General features: G+C 46.0%; 1 protein-coding gene across 1 annotated transcript in view; it reads right to left on the bottom strand.

Moving 5' to 3' along the window:
- The window catches only part of kcnh3 (potassium voltage-gated channel, subfamily H (eag-related), member 3), a gene marked incomplete at both ends in the record, with an annotated part of 760,365 nt that overhangs the window by 62,933 nt on the left and 678,638 nt on the right, over positions 1 to 18,794 (bottom strand). Inside the window, one exon of the mRNA XM_084311435.1 lies at positions 9,663 to 9,941. Coding sequence (XP_084167561.1) covers positions 9,663 to 9,941 — 279 coding nt within the window. The remainder of the gene's footprint in view (positions 1 to 9,662; positions 9,942 to 18,794) is intronic.

Raw genomic sequence — 18,794 nt, 5'->3', positions numbered from 1 at the left:
GTATTTCCTTTGTAACCACCTGGTGCTTGTTGCGTTGTGTCCTGTGCGGCAAACAGACCCTGTCAATCTACCACCAAAATAGGCAAAAAGAAAACTAACAGAAAACACCCATGCATGTATGTATGAGCCAGACTTTGGGAGATGAGACCTTAAAACCTTCCTCGCTACTCAAGCGGAATATAAAAGCTATCAACTCTCTCTGAGGGAACAGGAACCTACCTACCTGTACATGACAACAATGAGAAATATAGCCGCAAGTGATATTCTGGGGATTGAGCCAAAACGGACCCATAAGAACCCGCTGAATAAGTAATGGCTTATGTTACTGCAAACGGCATGCAGAGTGGCAGAAGAAGATACATTCAACAAACAACTTATATGCACTTAACTTTAGGTTAAGCATCAGAAAAATACTGTAAGCCCATAATGAAACTGATTTGTGCCCCCCCTCCCCATTTTACAGACAGAGTTCAACATAGATATATACCAGGTTTTGTGATTAAATGGTAAATGGCTGCTTTTTTATATAGCGCTTATATCCAAAGCGCTTTACAATTTGTTACTCACATTTGACCCATTCACTCACACATTCACACACCGACGGCGGAGGCAACCATGCAAGGTGCCAACCTGCTCATCGGGAGCAATTAGGGGTTAAGTGTCTTGCTCAAGGACACACCGACACGTTGCGCGGGAGGAGCGGGAATCGAACCGGGAACCTCCAGATTGCCAGACGACTGCTCTACCTCCCGAGCCACTGTCGCCTGATTATTGGACAAATTCATTGATTTATGGTCGGATTTGCACCAGCCGCATGCACGTGTTTGGAACTGGTGGTGCCCCCTATTGGGTGATTTCAAAATAGTTGTACACACTGTCTGTGGTTCAACAGTTTTGTAATGATTTTCAGTCTGATTGGTATTATGCCACATATTTCAAGTACATAACCTTCAAGTTCTGTGATGATTATTTATGTGCTGAGACACATCCCTTTGAAGATCAATATCTTGGAAACTAAACAAGATTTTTTTATCAGCTTGGTTGAATAATGATCCATAGCGGATTTGGTAGATATCGGACCTACAGTACAGAGGAGATGTCAAACATGTGTTTTTAAAATAATTTAAAAAAGGTGGAAAGTCCAATCTGGCAGACTATGGGTCCTTGAGGCAAATTTGTAGAGTAGATTTTGAGACAATAGAGCCCATAGTTAAGCTTCTTGACTAACTTGCTAATGTTAGCTAGCGTTGTTCCCACAGCCCTATGTTCCCACAGCCCTATGTTCCTACAGCCCTATGTTCCCACAACCCTACGTTCCCACAGCCCTATGTTCCTACAGCCCTATGTTCCTACAGCCCTATGTTCCTACAGCCCTATGTTCCCACAACCCTACGTTCCCACAGCCCTATGTTCCCATAGCCCTATGTTAACATAGCCCTATGTTCCCACAGCCCTAGGGGCGACAGTGGCTCAGGAGGGGCGACAGTGGCTCAGGAGGTAGAGCAGTCATCTGGCAATCTGGAGGTTCCCGGTTTGATTCCCACTTCTCCCCGGCAGCGTGTCGATGTGTCCTTGAGCAAGACACTTAACCCCTAATTGCTCTCGATGAGCAGGTTGGCACCTTGCATGGTTGCCTCCGCCGTCGGTGTGTGAATGTGTGAGTGAATGGGTAAAATGTGAGTAACAAATTGTAAATCGCTTTGGATAAAAGCGCTATATAAAGAAGCAGCCATTTACCATTTACCTATGTTCCCACAGCCCTATGTTCATACAGCCCTATGTTCATTCAACCCTATGTTCCCATATCCCTATGTTCCCACAGCCCTATGTTCCCACAGACCTATGTTCCCACAACCCTATGTTCCCACAACCCTATGTTCCCACAGCCCTATGTTCCCACAGCCATATGTTCATACAGCCCTATGTTCCCACAGCCCTATGTTCCCACATATCCCACAGCCCTATGTTCCTACAGCCCTATGTTCCCATAGTCCTATGTTCCCACAGCCCTATGTTCATACAGCCCTATATTCCCACAACCCTATGTTCCCACAGCCCTATGTTCCCATAGCCCTATGTTCCCTCAACCCTACGTTCTCACAGCCCTATGTTCCCATAGCCCTATGTTCCCACAGCCCTATGTTCCCACAGCCCTATGTTTCCACAACCCTATGTTCCCACAGCCCTATGTTCCCAGAGCCCTATGTCCATACAGCCCTATGTTCCCACAGCCCTATGTTCCCACATATCCCATAGCCCTATGTTCCCCCAGCCCTATGTTCCCACAGTCCTATGTTCCCACAGCCCTATGTTCATACAGTCCTATGTTCCCACAGCCCTATGTTCATACAGCCCTATGTTCCCACAGCCCTATGTTCCCACAGCCCTATGTTCCCACAACTCTATGTTCCCACAACCCTATATTCCCACAACCCTATGTTCCCACAGCCCTATGTTCCCATATGGCTATGTTCCCATAGCCCTATGTTCCCTCAACCCTACGTTCCCACAGCATATATGTTCCCATAGCCCTATGTTCCCACAGCCCTATGTTCCCACAGCCCTATGTTCCCATAGCCCTATGTTCCCACAGCCCTATGTTCCCCCAGCCCTACAGTATGTTCCCACAACCCTATGTTCCCACAACCCTATGTTCCCACAACTCTATGTTCATACAGCCCTATTTTCCCATAGCCCTATGTTCCCACAGCCCTATGTTCCCCCAGCCCTACAGTATGTTCCCACAACCCTATGTTCCCACAACCCTATGTTCCCACAACTCTATGTTCATACAGCCCTATGTTCATACAGCCCTATGTTCATACAGCCCTAGGTTTATACATCCCTATGTTCATACAGCCCTATGTTCATACAGCCCTATTTTCCCATAGCCCTATGTTCCCACAGCCCTATGTTCCCCCAGCCCTACAGTATGTTCCCACAACCCTATGTTCCCACAACCCTATGTTCCCACAACTCTATGTTCATACAGCCCTATGTTCATACAGCCCTATGTTCATACAGCCCACTGTATGAATGTCCCACTTCTCCCAGGCAGCGTGTCGATGTGTCCTTGAGCAAGACACTTAACCCCTAATTGCTCTCGATGAGCAGGTTGGCACCTTGCATGGTTGCCTCCGCCGTCGGTGTGTGAATGTGTGAATGAATGGGTAAAATGTGAGTAACAAATTGTAAATCGCTTTGGATAAAAGCGCTATATAAAAAAGCAGCCATTTACCATTTACCTATGTTCCCACAGCCCTATGTTCATACAGCCCTATGTTCATTCAACCCTATGTTCCCATATCCCTATGTTCCCACAACCCTACGTTCCCACAGCCCTATGTTCCTACAGCCCTATGTTCCTACAGCCCTATGTTCCTACAGCCCTATGTTCCCACAACCCTACGTTCCCACAGCCCTATGTTCCCATAGCCCTATGTTAACATAGCCCTATGTTCCCACAGCCCTAGGGGCGACAGTGGCTCAGGAGGGGCGACAGTGGCTCAGGAGGTAGAGCAGTCATCTGGCAATCTGGAGGTTCCCGGTTTGATTCCCACTTCTCCCCGGCAGCGTGTCGATGTGTCCTTGAGCAAGACACTTAACCCCTAATTGCTCTCGATGAGCAGGTTGGCACCTTGCATGGTTGCCTCCGCCGTCGGTGTGTGAATGTGTGAGTGAATGGGTAAAATGTGAGTAACAAATTGTAAATCGCTTTGGATAAAAGCGCTATATAAAGAAGCAGCCATTTACCATTTACCTATGTTCCCACAGCCCTATGTTCATACAGCCCTATGTTCATTCAACCCTATGTTCCCATATCCCTATGTTCCCACAGCCCTATGTTCCCACATACCTATGTTCCCACAACCCTATGTTCCCACAACCCTATGTTCCCACAGCCCTATGTTCCCACAGCCATATGTTCATACAGCCCTATGTTCCCACAGCCCTATGTTCCCACATATCCCACAGCCCTATGTTCCTACAGCCCTATGTTCCCATAGTCCTATGTTCCCACAGCCCTATGTTCATACAGCCCTATATTCCCACAACCCTATGTTCCCACAGCCCTATGTTCCCATAGCCCTATGTTCCCTCAACCCTACGTTCTCACAGCCCTATGTTCCCATAGCCCTATGTTCCCACAGCCCTATGTTCCCACAGCCCTATGTTTCCACAACCCTATGTTCCCACAGCCCTATGTTCCCAGAGCCCTATGTCCATACAGCCCTATGTTCCCACAGCCCTATGTTCCCACATATCCCATAGCCCTATGTTCCCCCAGCCCTATGTTCCCACAGTCCTATGTTCCCACAGCCCTATGTTCATACAGTCCTATGTTCCCACAGCCCTATGTTCATACAGCCCTATGTTCCCACAGCCCTATGTTCCCACAGCCCTATGTTCCCACAACTCTATGTTCCCACAACCCTATATTCCCACAACCCTATGTTCCCACAGCCCTATGTTCCCATATGGCTATGTTCCCATAGCCCTATGTTCCCTCAACCCTACGTTCCCACAGCATATATGTTCCCATAGCCCTATGTTCCCACAGCCCTATGTTCCCACAGCCCTATGTTCCCATAGCCCTATGTTCCCACAGCCCTATGTTCCCCCAGCCCTACAGTATGTTCCCACAACCCTATGTTCCCACAACCCTATGTTCCCACAACTCTATGTTCATACAGCCCTATTTTCCCATAGCCCTATGTTCCCACAGCCCTATGTTCCCCCAGCCCTACAGTATGTTCCCACAACCCTATGTTCCCACAACCCTATGTTCCCACAACTCTATGTTCATACAGCCCTATGTTCATACAGCCCTATGTTCATACAGCCCTAGGTTTATACATCCCTATGTTCATACAGCCCTATGTTCATACAGCCCTATTTTCCCATAGCCCTATGTTCCCACAGCCCTATGTTCCCCCAGCCCTACAGTATGTTCCCACAACCCTATGTTCCCACAACCCTATGTTCCCACAACTCTATGTTCATACAGCCCTATGTTCATACAGCCCTATGTTCATACAGCCCACTGTATGAATGTCCCACTTCTCCCAGGCAGCGTGTCGATGTGTCCTTGAGCAAGACACTTAACCCCTAATTGCTCTCGATGAGCAGGTTGGCACCTTGCATGGTTGCCTCCGCCGTCGGTGTGTGAATGTGTGAGTGAATGGGTAAAATGTGAGTAACAAATTGTAAATCGCTTTGGATAAAAGCGCTATATAAAAAAGCAGCCATTTACCATTTACCTATGTTCCCACAGCCCTATGTTCATACAGCCCTATGTTCATTCAACCCTATGTTCCCATATCCCTATGTTCCCACATCCCTATGTTCCCACAGACCTATGTTCCCACAACCCTATGTTCCCACAACCCTATGTTCCCACAGCCCTATGTTCCCACAGCCATATGTTCATACAGCCCTATGTTCCCACATATCCCACAGCCCTATGTTCCTACAGCCCTATGTTCCCATAGTCCTATGTTCCCACAGCCCTATGTTCATACAGCCCTATATTCCCACAACCCTATGTTCCCACAGCCCTATGTTCCCATAGCCCTATGTTCCCTCAACCCTACGTTCTCACAGCCCTATGTTCCCATAGCCCTATGTTCCCACAGCCCTATGTTCCCACAGCCCTATGTTTCCACAACCCTATGTTCCCACAGCCCTATGTTCCCAGAGCCCTATGTCCATACAGCCCTATGTTCCCACAGCCCTATGTTCCCACATATCCCATAGCCCTATGTTCCCCCAGCCCTATGTTCCCACAGTCCTATGTTCCCACAGCCCTATGTTCATACAGCCCTATGTTCCCACAGCCCTATGTTCCCACAGCCCTATGTTCCCACAACTCTATGTTCCCACAACCCTATATTCCCACAACCCTATGTTCCCACAGCCCTATGTTCCCATATGGCTATGTTCCCATAGCCCTATGTTCCCTCAACCCTACGTTCCCACAGCATATATGTTCCCATAGCCCTATGTTCCCACAGCCCTATGTTCCCACAGTCCTATGTTCCCACAGCCCTATGTTCATACAGCCCTATGTTCCCACAGCCCTATGTTCCCACAGCCCTATGTTCCCACAACTCTATGTTCCCACAACCCTATATTCCCACAACCCTATGTTCCCACAGCCCTATGTTCCCATATGGCTATGTTCCCATAGCCCTATGTTCCCTCAACCCTACGTTCCCACAGCATATATGTTCCCATAGCCCTATGTTCCCACAGCCCTATGTTCCCACAGCCCTATGTTCCCATAGCCCTATGTTCCCACAGCCCTATGTTCCCCCAGCCCTACAGTATGTTCCCACAACCCTATGTTCCCACAACCCTATGTTCCCACAACTCTATGTTCATACAGCCCTATTTTCCCATAGCCCTATGTTCCCACAGCCCTATGTTCCCCCAGCCCTACAGTATGTTCCCACAACCCTATGTTCCCACAACCCTATGTTCCCACAACTCTATGTTCATACAGCCCTATGTTCATACAGCCCTATGTTCATACAGCCCTAGGTTTATACATCCCTATGTTCATACAGCCCTATGTTCATACAGCCCTATTTTCCCATAGCCCTATGTTCCCACAGCCCTATGTTCCCCCAGCCCTACAGTATGTTCCCACAACCCTATGTTCCCACAACCCTATGTTCCCACAACTCTATGTTCATACAGCCCTATGTTCATACAGCCCTATGTTCATACAGCCCTAGGTTTATACATCCCTATGTTCATACAGCCCTATGTTCATACAGCCCTATGTTCCTATAGACCTATGTTCCCACAACCCTATGTTCATACAGCTCTATGTTCCCACAGCCCTCAAGCCATTAACGGGCAACTGTGTGAACATTCCTGAGTCTGACAAATATCAAACCAGTCTAGAACACACACACACACACACACACACACACACACACACACACACACACACACACACACACACACACACACACACACACACACACACACACACACACACACACACACACACACACACACACACACACACACACACACACACACACACACACACACACACACACACACACACACACACACACACACACACACACACACACACATAGTAAAGGTCAAAGTCTTTTTTACTGGCATCATTAGCTGTCAGATCACATTAAGGTGGGCCTCTTAGACATGTCTGTCCTCCTTTCTAGGCTCTCAGCTCGCTCATTAGCAGTTTGGACTCACCGATTGACTTTCTGCTATTGCATCCCTCCCTCCCCACTGCACATCAAAGACAGGTTTCTACATTAATATTCACCCTGTAGCATTAGAGATAGTTAACATGAGCATGATAGTTACATCGATACGTGAGACCTTCTGCATTGGTACGTATCTCTGCAGAAGGGTTAGATGTCGGTAAGGTTTTGACGTTCTCAGTACAATAACAGAAGGGAATGTGTGTGTGCGTGTGTGTGTGTGTGTGTGTGTGTGTGTGTGTGTGTGTGTGTGTGTGTGTGTGTGTGTGTGTGTGTGTGTGTGTGTGTGTGTGTGTGTGTGTGTGTGTGTGTGTGTGTGTGTGTCTGTGTGTGTGTGTGTGTGTGTGTGTGTGTGTGTGTGCATGGAATTTATTCACCACTTCTCCATGGCTTATGTTAACCACTACGGAGGTGGTTAACACGAAGGTTTTTGTAATGTGTGTACCGGCATTAATTCGGCATGATTATGATATGATATGATATGATATGATATGATACATTTATTTATATTGCGCCCCTCAACCAATAGTTACATCGGCCTGGGGCGCATCCCGGGAGAGAAAGAGAAAACAAACAAAAAAGACAGGAACAAAACGAAAAACAGAAAAAATACAGGCAGTCCAACCAATCAGATAGAGAACAGACAGACATAATACACCACACATACAACAATACAAAAAAACAAGCTCATGGATTGTTTATGGCGAATAGGTGGGTTTTGAGCAAGGCCTTAAAGGTCCGTAGGGTGCTTGCAGATTTCAGGTTGAGTGGGAGCTTGTTCCAGAGGGTCGGTACTGCGACTGCGAAAGCCCGGTTTCCCTTTGTCACCAGTCTTGTGTGGGGGATTTTTAGGCAGATTTGGTTGTTTGAATGGAGGGATCTGGAGCTGGTTGATTGGACCAGGAGTTCTTTTATGTAGGCTGGGGCGAGACCGTTTATGGCTTTGTATGTGAACATGAGGATTTTGAAATGTATTCGCTGTTTTACCGGGAGCCAGTGTAGGGATACAAGGACTGGGGAGATGTGGTCCCTCATCTTGGTGCCCATCACGAGGCTGGCGGCTGCGTTCTGGACGAGTTGGAGGCGGTTTATGTATTTGTCTGCGACACCAGAGTAGAGGGCGTTGCAGTAGTCCAGTCTTGAGAATATGAGGGTGAGGATGACCCTTTGAAGGTCGCTGAGGGAGAGGAATGTTTAAATTTTTGTGATGGTGCGCAGCTGGAGGAAGCAGGACTGAGCCACTGCTCGCACTTGTCTGTCGAGTTTCAGCTCAGAGTCAAAAAAGACCCCCAGGTTTTATCAGGGTGGACAGAGTGCCCATGTTGTTGGTGATCTGGGTGACAGAGGTGGGTGTGCCAAACATAATTATTTCAGTTTTGCTCACATTTAAATGCATGACGTTTTGTGACATCCACTCTTTGATATCTCCCAGACAGTTTTTTAGTCGGGTTAATCCAGAGGGGTCATCTGTGGTGAGTGGTAAGTAGATCTGTGTATTATCGGCATAGCAGTGGAATGAGATGTTGTGTCTGGTGATGATTTGACTGAGGGGGAGCATGTAGAGGTTGAAGAGAATGGGAACCAGGATCGAACTCTGTGGGACTCCGTGGGTGAGGTTTGCTTTCTGGGAGGAGCAGTTCGTTTTCCAGGTAGGACCTGAACCAAGCCAGGGCGGTGTTTGTGATGCCCGCCCCCTGCTGGAGGTGGTTGATGAGGATGGTGTGGTCGATCGTGTTGAAGGCTGCACTTAGTCGGTGATGAGGAGTAGGTCGTTCAGTACCTTTACGAGGGCGGACTCAGTGCTGTGGCCAGCCCGGAAGCCGGACTGGAATTTCTCCAGAATGTTGTTTTGGTGGAGGTAGGGGAGCAGTTGAGTGAGGACCGCTTTTTCCAGTAGTTTGGACAGGAATGGTAATTTGGATATTGGTCTATAGTTGCTGAGGAGGGTGGGGTCTAAGCTGGGTTTTTTAAGGAAGGGCTGGACTACTGCATGTTTAAAGGTGGATGGAACTGTAGCAGTAGCCAGTGAGCTGTTGATGATAGAGAGGATGTGTGGACCGACTGTGTGGAACACCTCCTTGAGGAGGTGGGCGGGGACAGGGTCCAAGGAGGATGACGCAGGCTTCAGTGAGGAGGCCAGCTCGGAGAGGGAGGACATTGGGATAGGGTCGAAATTGGGGAGATTTGATGTGCATCCCAGCGTGGTGGCTAGGTCCTGAGTGGGGGGTGGGATATTTCTTCTGATATTATTCACTTTCTCACAGAAAAAGGACAGAAATTCCTCACATTTGGTAGGGGATGGATCCTGGATAGTGTTGGAAGAGGGGTAGACAACAGAGTTTATGGTCTGGAATAATACTCTGGGGTTTTGTGCATTTTTGGCAATTACGCTGGAGAAGTATTTAGCTCTCTCACTTTTCACCACTCTCTGGTAGGTCCGCTGGCTGTCCCTGAGTATCTCCAGTGAGATCTGTAGATATTCCTTTTTCCACCTGCGCTCAGCCTGCCTCCAGATCCTCCTCTGTGCTCTGGTGGTGTCATTGAGCCAGGAGGGGGTAGCCGCAGGTGTGGGCTTCTTGTCTAGAATGGACTGGCAGGTGGAGTTAAAGATGCTGGTGAGTTTTTCCGGGTCTGAAGACGGCTCTTCGCCTGTGTTGTTTTGGGCGGCGGTAAAGGCGGAGGAAAACTTGGTGGCTGTCATGTCATGGCATTAATGAACCGAGAGAGGCGGCGTTGAGTGTTTGTAGGGGGGGGGGGGCAGGAATGAATTAAAAATCACGGCATCATGGTCACAGTCAACTTGGGCCTTCGTGGTCTTCACATCTCTGATGGGGAGATCAAGAGAGAGGATGAGGTCTAGGGTGTGTCCTCCTTTGTGGGTGGGACCAGAGACGTGTTAGATCAGTCCATGAGAGTGAGTCAGGTCCATAAACTCGCTCTCAAATGCCCTGGTGGGATTTGTCAACGTGGATGTTGAAATCGCCTAAAATCAATAGCCTGTCGTGGCTGGAGATTATGTTTGTGAGGAAAGTAGAGAACTGAGGTATAAAGTTTTTAGTTTCTTTAAAAACTCTGCTGTCCGTCGGGCGGTAGATGATAATGACCAGGAGGGGGTCGGCTGAGCTTCAAAACTGGAGAAAGTGGGGTAGTTCAGCATAGAACAGGTGTAGTTGTCCTTGTACACGAGGGCCACGCCCCCTCCCGTCTTGCCGCATCTCGGAGTGCAGTGGAATTTCCAGCCAACTGGGCAGAGTTCTATGAGTGTGGCGAAATCTCCTGGGATTTGCCAACTTTCTGTGACAGCAAAAAAAATCCAGGTCCTGTTTGGAGATGAAGTCACACAAGACCGCTGTTTTTTCTTTCACGGATCTCGCGTTATCCAAAATGGCAGCCCGGAGGCGGCAGACAAGTGCAAAGTGCCGTGACGTGCGCAAGCATGAGTGACGGCCCGCATCTAATTGATCATGTCATCAGGTATAAAGTCTGAAGCTGCATGAATTGAGAACGATTTGATAGATGACACTGAGAGCACCCAGGGGAATGTTCTGAGTTCATAGGTACATTTCTGTTTCAGAACTGAGACCACTACTATAGAATAAAGATCATTTTGATATAAAACAGACATTATGTAACCCATGAGATATATCAGCTCTACCTTTGATTATAAAAGAGCAGCGATTCCCCCATGCGCCAGTCTACTCCGCTACTCAAGTCTACTAAAGATCTGAGGAGGGCCGTCAAGGCCAGCAAAGCCTTCTCTACTGGCCTAGATGGTCAGAATCAGAAATGTATATATTTTTTATGATTTAATATAGCCTATATTTTCTATTAATGTTGTATGTATTTTACAAAGTTTGTTCACATCGTATTAACATAATTTAATTGCTCTCTCCCTCAGTTGCGCTGTTTCCACCTCCTATACATCAGCATAGGCGCCTCCGTAATTGAGCAGGCGAAGCGGGTGCTCTACCAGTATTGAACTTGGGGGAGCAAACTCGTCTCTTTGCTCCCTCACTTTTTGATCATATGATATATCCCCCCCCCCCCCCCCCCCCCATATATAAATATTATCTAACCATAACTATGTAATTTCAATCAAATTAATAATACGCAATGACACGTAATAGCAAGTTTTTAAGTTTCCAAAGACTGCGACACCCCCCTGTCCGATGGTTTGATCCAGCCCCCAGCAGACAGAGCGGACGCGCACTCCAGTCTCACAGCGCTGCAGGCAGCCTCCAGGTGTAAACTGATACGCAGGCAGCGTGAACACTTTGTCACAACAGCAGGATCTTCCACTAAGTAAGTTCAGTTGTTCGAACAAACTATTATGTTAGACATCATCTTTACTATTGAGTGGTATAACTTCTACCACGCAATACAATAAAATTGTTTCCTGGTCCGAAATGCCATCTGGTCAATAATAATAATAACAAAGTTTCCCTCTGGTTGGCGTTAGCTTTAGTGCTAGCCGCTAGCTAACGTTGTCATATATCTAGATATGTGGTGTCGTCAGCTGGATAACGTTGACTTCGTTTGCAAATTTTAACGTTCGCTATGGCAGACGAGCAGGGCCGGATTAACGACGGCCGCGGCCCGTGGGCCTTTAGTGACGAGGGCCCCCCCAATTTTTTTTTTTTTTATTTTTTTTTATTATAATAATAATGCAATAAAAGTCTGAAAATGAAGGGATTATGTCCATGAGTGTCATTTTTAGAAATTAAGGCCTGCCTCTTATATAAGCCTCTCTAATAAAGGCCTGGTGCTCTTTGCAGCTGAGGTAAATAGAAGACCCGTCCTATATTTGAGGATTTACGGTAAATCAAGATGTTCAATTATCTTAAGGTACAATACCTGAAATGAAAATGTGTGTGTGTGTGTGTCCAGCCAACCAGGTAACATGGCAGAAAAAAGAAAGAATACAGACATCGGAGCATTTTTCAGTACACCAAAACGCAAAGTAAGAACCCTAGTAGCCTAATAGCTCAAAGACTTAAAGGGCGGGCTCCACAAATAATGGATTGCACGGTGTTAATTGCACCCTTACTTACAATTCATTATGAATTGTAAATGGGGGACCCTGATGTAAACAAAACAAAAGTCTTTTTCTGGTCTGCATCCCCTTAACAATTGTGTGTATTGAGCCGTACTATATTGTACCCATTCTGCAATATGTTAATTCCATTTTTTTATATTATTATTATTATAGTAATTGGCTATCATACTGCAATATAAACTGAGTTTTATAGTGAAAAGAGCAGCTTTATTAGTCAAGATTGAAGGCTCTATATTGCAGGAAATTGCACGTACAGGTTCATTAAATGAAAAAAATATCTGCCGTGGAGGGGGTCGTGCCGGACCACCTCCAAACCACCCCTTGCCTGTCAAAAAAAATAAATAAAATAAAAATAAATAAACCCCACTTTCAACTATAACTAGGCGGCCATGTACATCAGATATCGAGTTTGACATGTTGGGCATAATTATCTTTGGCACACTGGAGCCTTCTAACTGGCCTAACCTTTTCGAGAGATTTCTATTTCTATTTGTACTTGGTCCTGTTTTTTTTTTTTATGCACAATGACAGAAGGGGGAGCAGAAATGGATTTTGTGGTGGATTTACTGGCAGTCAGGAGTCTTTTAGGAGAAGGACCTTTCAAGAAAAGCTGATAGCAGCCCTGTCTCTGCCAGGGAAAGGACGAAAGGTAAACCTGGCTTACAGCATCAGAGGAACATTGCAACTGACAGATTTGATGACGACAGAGCATGACAGGTGCGTGGGTGTGTTTCTCAAGTGCAGCTGAAGTCTTTTGACCACTATTTGAGTACTTTTTATGAATGATACTTTCGTTTTTTGTTTCTTGTGAGGATAATAGTATTGTGAAGATAATAAGAAAAATGTTTGAAGAATGTTTGAGTTTGGTAAATAAATGCTTTGATATTTTTCAAGTGAGGAGAATTTTGAACGTGAGTTGAAGTGAGTGAGTTGGAGAAGAGGATGAAGTGGATTTCCTTTGCAAAAGACATGAATAATGTTGTCAATATGCTGCTGGTGATTATGTTTTAATTTGTGTCTGCTGTGCTGTCACCAAATATGTTTTAATCTGTGATAAAACATGATATGTGTAAGGGCCCACCTGTCCCAGGACTTTTACCTAATGTCTGTACTCCACAACAACCCCCACCTTTGAACTTTCTCTTCCATGGACTTCCTCCACCTGCTGGACAATTCCCAACATGGCACCTTGTTCAGTTATGTCTGCTCAATACCTTTGTCACCTTGTTTACCTCATTAGTGTCTTTGCCTGTAATTCTGTTGTCTGCCTTGTTTCCCCTGCCTTAGGCCATGTCCCCACGTATCTGGATCTTTTGCCAAACGCACATTTTATTCCACGATTGGGCCTTTCATCAACACGTAAAGGGTGTTTTCAGAAACATAAACAGAGATTTTCTTAAACGCATTTTAAAGTGAAGATTTTCCAAAATATCCGTTTAGTGGATCCGTGTAGCCACTGTAAACGCATAGTCTAGATAAACGATGACGCCACAGCTCACTACGCATGCTCAGACTGTTGTTCTATCTATGGCAATACAATAGGCACCCGTAGCCTTGAAGCGCACAGAGGTAATAAGATGGACAGCGCCTGGTGCTGAAATGACAGACAGAAATAGCATGTAGTTTCTTCCCCCTCGAATGTATATATTTTCTCTTATTGATCTCTGCCTCTTAACACTTTCACTGCCACTCACGAGATATCTCGGGTTTCCGATAGTTATGTTGAAAGCCACTCACGAGATTTCTCGGAATTATTATATTTTTTTTCTTTTGCGATCTGAAATCATATTGCATCACGCGAGCCTACCCTAGTATACCCGAGCGCCGCCGGCGATCAGATGTGGAAAAAAGCGCCCCCTATCGTCTCCCAGATGACATAAGGGATTTTGGAATGGACTCAATGAAAATGGATGGGGAAAAAAATCCTGTACTCCACATTTTCCAGTCCACTGATGCAGCCAGGGTTATCACAGTTCATTCTGGAGCCTCTGAGACCTGCGGAATCATGTACTGCACTGTACACACGTTGGATCCATACACTTATTGATTTTTTCAAATGGTGATCAGGAATTGGAATATACCAGTTGGATACCATCTGATGTCAGGTGAGGAATCTATGTTATCAGTGTTAGGATAATCAGACTAATTTTGATGAAGATATAAGCTGTTTTGTGAAATGGGCTCTTTCGGTTTCACTGTAAAAGTCCAAGAGGAAATGAACACGGCGATTATCCGTGCGCGGCTCGAATGTGCTTGCGTGCACGTATAATATTGATCATCTAGCGTTTATTTGAAAACGATTCATAAATAGGCCGACAAATATCAACGTTCTGGAATATTCCAGTAAAAGACGATTATCATAGAATTGTCTAGAATTAACTGTTTTTTACCTCAAAACGGGTGCTTTTCAAAATGCTCTCAAGCGGAAATGAAGCGATAAAAAACCAATCTGCCTTGACAGCACTGACTGGAAAAGGATTCTTTGATAAGCGACGAGCAGATTAGACACATAGCCATAATTTAAAACATAGATTAGGCGATATTAAGCGTAACATTGGCGCCGATGGTGGCATTGAAGCGCTAACTCTGGCGCCACCTCGTGGCATAGAAAGTGTTAAGCAGTACTGTATATTTGTATATCTTGTATATCATTCATAAATGTCTAGATGTAACAGCTACTGTATACTCCAGTGCCGACAGATCCGGCCATCAGATGCTGCTTGCGTGTAATAGGGATGTATCTGTTATTTAGTTATACTGGACATTTTCGTTTACATAAGTAGATTTTTCGTTTTTGTTTATTTATTAAGTTAATATAAACCGTGTTTCGAATGTTTTTGAGGTTGTTAAATACACACGTTTGATTTATTTAAGTGGCGAGTGACGTTTTTTCCGTCCGCTTATTTCTCGAGAGATATCATACAATGTCAATGTTGAGTTGAGATCACAATATCGCGATTCCGAAACAAAATAAGGCAAGGCATTATCACAAACTCTTGCAAAGATATTTAATGTTTTGCTAAACATGTCTAGTTTTGCACCCGGCTTCAGTTAAAAGCCAAATTGCATTATACATTTTGTTAATAGACGGCGCGACAGAAGAGGTCTGCACCTGATGCTCTCTGATGTTGCGGATAGTTGAGGATGTCGGCACCACACGTGAACAGTACAATGCAATTAATGAATGTCTAGTTGTAATTAGTATATATATAGTTTGTGATAAGGACTCGCCATATTTAGTTTCAGAATCCGGAGATTGTGATCTCAACATTGACATTGTATCTCTCCGTCGCCCAGTGCGCAGAAGTAAAGCATTGAATCGTGACATATCTAGATTGGTTGTTTCCTCTGGACTGCATCTAATCCACCGCTATATCTATCTATTTATTATCTACTGTATGTATGTCAATATAGCCAATGGAAGTGCTAGGAATGGTCACGTGGGCTGGGGGAACCAATGGACAATTCCTATAGTTTCTCAATCGTCCTGACCGCTCGTACCACTATGGTATTTGAGATATCGCTTATCGCCACCTACTGGCCCGCATGCTTGTTGGAGCAATTTATATGCGTTTATGTGTTTGCGTCTGGATCAGTTTTTTTTTTTAACACTGTCGTGTGGACGAGGATTTCTTTTTAAACAGAGCCTGAGAATATCCGTTTGGCAAAAGATCCAGATACGTGGGGACATGGCCTTAGTATTGTGTTCCTCCTGTCTGTGTTGTAGTTGTGATCAGTCTTGTGTTTCTCAGTAATTGTATTTTGATTCTAGTCTAGTTATTCCCCAGTGTGGTTTTGGCCTTGTGTTAGTTCTGTGTTGCTCCCAGGTGTGTCTTGTTACCAATTACCCTCTTGTGTTAATCAGCCTGTGTATTTATGCCTGTGAACCCCTTGTCTCCCTGTGGTGTCATTTCGTTTCCTGCCTTGCTCTTGGTGTTTGTTTCTCCCCGATGGTCTGTTCCTGAGTTCTGTTTCATGCTAGCTTCCGCTCAGCATCATATTGCATATATCTCGCTTCAGCGTATATACACTGAATAATTTCAAAATGTACCTTTACATATCAACATCCATCTGACCACACCCCCATCTGCTGCCTATATAAGCAGGGGTGGGGCCACACACTCATCTCCTTCTCAAATTTCACCACAAGGAAGTGCCTGTTATATACCCCACTTGACGTGGAGAAAAATATTTAGTCTGAGGAAAGGAAAACAGAAGACAAGGAGATATGTTGACATTATATCTTTATTTTCTCTCTCACTATTTTTGAGAAAATACGGCGATATTGTCTTCGTCACTGGAGTGTCTGGAAGATGATGATCATTCTGACCTCCACTGGCTTTTTCGTATTAGGGGCTCGCGCCGCTGATATACTCCCCAACTGCAGTCCTCCTTGCTGCGGCTGGATGGGTATTGACCCTCCGGTCATACAGCTGGACTGTGGGAGGCACCGGCTGTTGTGAGAAACTGGGTTGCTTCCGGGTTGGGTAAGTACTGTTTTGCTTGCGAGCGCTAGTTGTCTGTTAACGTTTGGGGGTTAGCTGACAATTTTACGAAAGCCGACCCCGGACTAGGGTCCTCTGTTCGGCTTCTTAAGCGGCGGACGGAGGATCTTGGTCTGACGCCCATGATGGTCAACCTAGTGGGCCGCGACCGAGACCTGGTTAAAACCCGGGATTCTCTGGACGAGCGGATGCTTCTCTGTCCCGTGCAGGCCCCATCTTTCACATGAATGTGGAAGTACACCCTAACGAGGAAATGTGGGCATGGATCTTCGTTATTGGAAGATCCATGCTCAAGTCGGCTGCAGCCCGGATGGGATTTGTGCCGGCTCCGCTGTATGTCTGGTAAATCACTGTTGAAAACTGTGTTGACATTTCTTTTTCTCTTCCCTCTTAGGATGGGGAGGGACTCAGGCGGCGGCCTGTCTGAAGTGTGGCTTATTATGTCGTTGTGTACAGTTCAGGTGATAGCTGCTTAGCTGGCGTGCTAGTTTGTGGCCTACTGTGTTAGCCAGTCAGCTGTTAGCTGCGGCGCTAGCTCGTTGTGTTCACTAGGCTAGTAAACATTAGCTTGTTGCTATCAGTCAGACGGCTGTTAGCTTAATGCTACACTGTTGAAACGTTACTGTGACTATAACATGCCTTAAACACTCTGACTACGACGTCATCTTTGACAGAGGATGTTAGTCGACCCTACACCCGGGTGCCAGTGCCAGCGAGGACTTCGTCAACATGGAGAACGGCGGCTGGGTGGCGTAGCGGACATACCCTCGTCACCAACGCAGGAGATGCTGGGTTCAACTCGGTGTCCCGTTAACCAGTGTTGCAGTTCTCTCGGCCTGCGCTCAGGGTGAAGGTAGGAGTCCTGACCGGACTTTAAACACTTCTTCTTTTCTTCCCTTCTAAATGTTTTGTAATAACGATGTTTCCAAAACATGTGTTGCTGCAATACATTGAGGATACGACACGTGTTGTGTGTGAATTGTCTTGTCACTGGTATAGCTTCTATCTCCATAGTGAATCGGCGTTGTTTTTTACATGTGTAAAAATGAACTGGTTGGTTGTGATGAGAACATGTGTGTTCATGTAACGTTGTAACGTGGGTGAACTCACAACTAAGAGGGTTAGTAATAACCTGTGAAGCTATGCTTAGTGACATGTGATTGAGGAATGAATCTTTTGCTCAGCCTGTGATGACAATGAACAGCATGTTCACATATTAACAGGGGTGCCTGTTCACCTTGGTCGTATCAAGGGTAAGATAGGAGGGGTGACCCCCCGGTTTCCCTGGGGCTTCCCCCCCCTCCTCTCAGACATGTTGTTTACAATATATTGTGTCACTTTGTGGGGATACGATGTAACCCTCAGCTTAAGTTGGTGGGGTTGTGCTTTCGCTTGAGAAACAATTCTTTCCTAAAGAAAAGGTTGTTTGGTCACTTATCATGTGTGTTTAGCAAGGTCTGTGGCCATTACATAATCGAGGACTTGTGTCTTCTCTTGTTATGAAAAACGGCGTTCCTCTGTAGTAAGAGTGTACTTTTGCCATTTTTTGTTGTGATGAAGGGTTGTGTGTGTCGTTGTGATCTACAACTGGGTTAGGTTTGATCCACAGAAGCACATGTGTAAGTCTGGACCGGGGCTCTTAAAGGGGCCCTCTCTGTTCTGTGTTTTTTCCTTGGTAAAACTCAGATAGCAGGATAGCACATGAGCTATGTGAAGCTGTTAATGCTTCATGTAGCAGGCTATGACTGTGTCATGGCTCTACTTTGTCATTACATCGTATCAGGGGTGAGGGGTCGTACAGGGGTGAACTGGTAAACCTTTCCTTCCCTTTTCTGATTGGTCAGGGGTTAAAACCACCTGTCTTTCAGGGTTCCTGTCACGTTGCTGTTCGGCACGTTACAGGGTAAGGGGGGGGGGGGGAGTTTCCTGGTCCCACGCCCTGAAAGATTGGGCGTGTGCACCGCAGAAATTCCCCTGCCATAGAGT

Source organism: Notolepis coatsorum (genome assembly GCF_963971535.1).
Source record: "Notolepis coatsorum genome assembly, chromosome: 3".
Taxonomy (NCBI): domain Eukaryota; kingdom Metazoa; phylum Chordata; class Actinopteri; order Aulopiformes; family Paralepididae; genus Notolepis; species Notolepis coatsorum.
This window is presented reverse-complemented; position numbering and strand designations above follow the sequence as displayed.